Source organism: Arachis ipaensis, chromosome B04, assembly GCF_000816755.2.
Source record: "Arachis ipaensis cultivar K30076 chromosome B04, Araip1.1, whole genome shotgun sequence".
Taxonomy (NCBI): Eukaryota; Viridiplantae; Streptophyta; class Magnoliopsida; order Fabales; family Fabaceae; genus Arachis; species Arachis ipaensis.
This window is the reverse complement of record NC_029788.2, coordinates 133446671-133451572: the sequence shown is the minus strand read 5'-3', so window position 1 is coordinate 133451572 and position 4902 is coordinate 133446671. Positions and strand designations below refer to the sequence as shown.

Genomic DNA, 4902 nt, shown 5'->3' with positions numbered 1-4902 from the left:
AGTGTGCAATATACTGTTTCCTACACAAGGATGTACACAGTTAAAAGTATTTGCTTTTTCTAACATTAAATACTATCAAAAATCAAAATGAAAACTCCCTATAATACTACACAAGTACACAGTCTACAGATTCCCCCCAGACACAATGGCATGCAGCTGCTTAGCAGTCCATGTTACATCGACAAGCCTATGAAGAAGGGGTGCAATATCTTCTGCCATTGTCTTCAACAGAGTTCTGCATTCTGTAACAAAGAAATACAACACACATGTAATATTTCATATCCATACTTGGCTTTCACATAAATGTATACTCTTTCTCTTTCTTAAATTATATTCAAAGTGATAATGGATGTTCAAAACTGATAAATATAAATTATAACAGAAATAAACCAAAAATGAAGAGCGACAAACCTGAAATTTTACTGAAATTAAGCAAGGACACTGACGCAAGAGTCTTGAGCTCAAGTTCTCCATTTTCCAAGATTCCTTTCAACTGAGAGATGAGGGCTAAGAAGGCAGGAAGATGAAATCCCACATTCATTAGCTTGGAGAGTGAGGAGCTCAACCATTTAACCGTTACTAGACACTCCCTCACCAAATCTAGGTGTCTAGAATCTAGGCATCTACATAAGTTGGTCAAAAATGGGCTTTCTCCATTTCCAACTAGTGATTCTATCAACTTCATTAACAACTCTTCTACCATTGCTTCTTCATCTTCCTATCATTTTAATTAACTCGTCAGCCAAGACAGGTATAGAGCTTATATGATTGAAAACACTAACTAGAAACCATGGTATTCATGTCATGCCAGTAAAGTTCTATTGCTCCCAGTTAAACACAACTCTTCAACATAAATGTTCATGGTGTCAAAAGAAAGACCAAGAGAAGAAAACTCACAGACAAAGTGGCTGCATGATCCCACAGTAGACCCTCTTCTTCATGGCCTTGAAGTCTTACTTCCGATGTGTTGATATTGCAATCTGCTTCTTCAAAGGTTCTAGTCTTTGTCAGTATCCTCCCATCAGAGGAAAAGTGCCCACACAAAACTAGAAGTGCTCTGCAACACTCCGCTCGGGCCTTCTCATCATTTAAGCTGGCATCAAGTGCTGCCGTAATGACATTCACTGCCACCTCTCTGTATATGCTAAACTTTTGAGGCTCAACCTGCGCAGCAAAATTGTCATAGTTAATAAATACATGGCAAGATCTGTGTGGGGGCAAGGTTATTTTATCATACCAGTAGATCAAAGTGCAGCAACAGAACGGCGGTTAGGGACTTTTCTTGTGAAGTAGATTTGTTAAGATACTTGAGTAGAATGCCAAGTGTTTTAAAAACATCTTCACCCACCAAGTCACTAATGAATGATGTAACATCCTTTCTCCTATGAAAAAAAAGAGGAGCAGGTGAAGGAATTGATATTTCAGAAAGAAGGGTGATTCTTCAATCTGATAACACTGACCTCTTCATGGATGAAAGTTCAGTAAGCAATAATATTGCATTTGTTAATGGAGTATCCTCCTTGCTGTGAAGAAGCTCAAGAAGACATTTTCTGTTGATATTTTCTGCTATCCGATATATGCAGCGAGATTCTGATACAATACAAATTAACAAGAGTGCCACCACACGTGATTTTTCCTCCAAATTTCCCAGTTCAAACCTCCTAAAAAGAAATGATAGAACTCCTAAAGAGATGAGATACTTGGCATAAGTTCTTTTCTCCTCATCATTGAAAGAAGACAGGAAACTCTCCAATTTGAAAACAGCAACCTCATCATTTCTTGAATTAAATTCCTTTGAGTTTCCCACTGTTTGAGAAGCAAGATTTAGAAGGTGATCCAAACTTTCTGACTTCCATTTATCAATCACACGCTTCAAAATAAGGTTGGTAAGCGGCATAGCCACAAATTCTAAAGTATTTCCAGTTACCGGACATGTTCTGTTTCCCTTCTCAAACCACGCCTTGATGGCTTCTCTTTCAAAGGTTTGACCAGTCTCCAGGGTGACTGGTTCCTCAAAGACAGTTCCCGTAAGAGGACAAATAAATTCGTCTGGAATGCTTGGAGAACATAATGCTGCACCGAAATGTGAACGCAATACATGAATATTACATGTATGCTATTTGAAGAAGGAAAACTAACCTAACATATTATTTCCCCCACCTGCAAGAGCAGACCTCATCTTGTTTGGCTGCACATGAAAGATGATAGACCAGGTAAGGTAATAAAAAACTGGGATGGAAAGAGTTTTGTATGTTTCACCATGCTAAAATAGATGCCCTTACCCTTATGAGAGTAAGTTCATCTTCCTTACCAAATGATAGAGCATCCACTATGTGGCTGTCTAAATAGGTTTGTGTGGAGAAGGGTTTGTCAATGTTATTGCTGATACCCCTTTCCTTTAATTCTTCTGCTGTTGTAACTTGAGTTCCTTTCTGCTTTCAAATATTATTCGATAATGAGAAAATATGTGATTGTGATAGCAGGAGAATGGCCAGAATATGAAACTTTTTTTCTGTAACTTGTTTATTGCAGAATGCATAATTTTATTCAACATGTAGAGCCAAGAAGACAAACTCAGGACTTCAAGCAAAATATATATAATAAAATATAGAATATTAAGAGTGCAGTGATCAAGAACGTACAAAGATGAACATGATTCATAAGAAAATCCAATTGAAAGCAAAAAGTGCTAGACAGAAATGAGAAATTACTTACCTGATGGAGTGCTTCAATTGGTAAACCGAGAGCGAAATCTTCAATATCCTGATCTGTAAATTTAGTTGTTTCAGACTCATATGTTAACGTTTGTTTAACAATAGTAGAACTATAAGAGCCTGAAACACACATTTCTATGTTATCCTGAGCGTCATAAACTTTGGTTTTGCTGGAGCTACCAAAGACAGAATCATAAAGTTTCTTGCTGATCATTGGCTGGGGTGAGAAGGGTTCGTTGGAGCTAGCAGAGTTTGAAGAATGACCAAATGAACTTGCTGCGACAGATATTGATGGAATGCTAATGGAAGGAATAGCTGGAGACTCAACTCCTTCAGTGAGCCAATCTTTGTAGTATACAGCAAATATATGAGTAGCAGAATCCAAATGTTCATTATACACTTGTTGAAGAAGCTTTGTCTTCCTTGTTCTGTTTGGTGTGGTTGCTAAAATCTCAGCTTCTTTGTCGTGCCATGCCTTCAAATGGGTAAGTTGTGGGGAAAATAGTTGCTCCCACAGTTCAGGCAACAATATCGATCGCGCCTGATAAGGCGAATCACAAAACACTTGCAAGAGATGCTTTGCAGATACCTTGCTTTTTCTCTGTATCACATATACCACACTGAGATAAAGATGAGCACAGGCTGACAACTTATAATTCGGGATCCCACAGGTACAACCGTGCTTCAAATCGTTTAAACTCAGGCCCGTGATGATGCTTAACTGCATTGTGGCTCTTTTCAGATGTGTGGAAGGTGCAGACTGCTCTGCAGTTTGTTCAATGGTCTCGATTGCTTGCTCAAGGCTTGTTATGATTTTGGTCTCAGTATTGTTCTCTTCTTTCAATTCAATGAAATTCAAAGAGGAGAAACAATTATGACGCAGTGTAGCCCGGAAGTCCTCATCTCCTAGAAAACGTTTCATGTATCCATTCAGAATGGACACTACTGCTTGGACAGCAACTTGATCAAGAGCAAGATTAGAAGCCGAATGAATATAGTGATCTTGATTCTTTTTGTTGTTTCTGTCTTCAAAACTTGTGCGACTTGAGTTATTATTTGTCATGGCAGGAATTTCTTTGCCTCTTTCTGCATTATTAGAAACTTCAATTGTGTTGTCACAAGGTTTCTGAGCAGCTTCATAGTTCAACCGTTGATGTATTATTTTCTCTCTAAGAAAGGGCTTATCCCTTGGCCTCCTGCTTTGACCCTGAAAGGAAGAGGACTCAGACTTTGTTCTGATCCTTGTAACTCCTTCAGTCGATAGGGAGAGTCTCCGTGGCTCAGTCAAAGCACCACCGTGAAAGGATGATCTAGTCCTTTCCACTCTTCTGATTCCTTTGAACCCTTCCTTGGCAAGAAGCTCCTCCAGTGACGATGCCATACTCCGATCTTAAGAGTTTTCCTGCAGGAAATGTTGAAAGGTGATTTTACAGGCTAAGTAACTATATATAGAAAAATGCGGCCATGCATATCCGATCCAAATAAATATTTGAGTATAAAAAACGTAGCTTACTTGAAATGTATATAGTTGATAAATTTGGTTGATACAGCATACGAATCAAACAAACATCATCAGCTGAATGAAGCTACGTACAAACACAAACGATGGAGATGCTGAGTTCACGTGAAGTGAAGGGGCCACATGATATAATAAGCTGATGAAAATAAACAAAGAGAAAGAACAAGTAAAATGAGACAAATGGGAGAAGGAGAAAAAGAAGGCGACTTGTTCCAAACACGTATACATGTAACATTCTATGTTTAGAGGACGGTTGTCCTTGTCCTTTTCTTTGCAGGCCGTTCCGTTGCTTTGCTTTGGAGTCTCAAAAATCGAATGAAATAGGATATGGTAATTATATTATATTGCTTAATGCTAAGCAGTAAGCACTATCCCCATCGACATGCATCCTTTCACTCTCTTGTCACACCAAATGCAACACTTTGATCTTTTCATTGTGTCTAGCTACGTGCCACATGGAAACATCAGCCTCTCACATTGCCATACAAGGAAGCTTTGCCTATTTGTCTTGCCATGTCAATTAACATTGCTGCACCTTGACTAAGCCCTAAAATACAATGTCGTCATCTGCTGCATTGTCTTGTTTGCATTTAGAATATTTCGTGTTCAACTTTTATCTCAAAATTATATTTCTCCTAAGGATAACTCATATGTCATATCCTCCTATGA

At 38.5% G+C, this 4902-nt stretch overlaps 1 protein-coding gene across 2 annotated transcripts; it reads right to left on the bottom strand.

The window, feature by feature from the left end:
- LOC107635768 (putative E3 ubiquitin-protein ligase LIN) lies at window positions 1–4864 on the bottom strand. Of its 2 annotated transcripts, XM_021122296.1 has the most exons (11): window positions 4228–4864; window positions 2716–4116; window positions 2283–2432; window positions 2161–2188; window positions 1928–2073; window positions 1701–1806; window positions 1461–1590; window positions 1238–1382; window positions 898–1164; window positions 412–718; window positions 1–242 (listed from the first exon to the last, which is right to left on the bottom strand). In XM_021122296.1, exons 2-11 carry the CDS (start codon window positions 4093–4095, stop codon window positions 124–126), a joined length of 2778 nt encoding a protein of 925 aa, XP_020977955.1. In that variant the 5' UTR covers window positions 4096–4116; window positions 4228–4864; the 3' UTR covers window positions 1–123. The 2 variants fall into 2 exon arrangements, with proteins under 2 accessions (XP_020977955.1, XP_016194823.1); XM_016339337.2 differs by having other exon boundaries at window positions 1461–2073; window positions 4228–4863.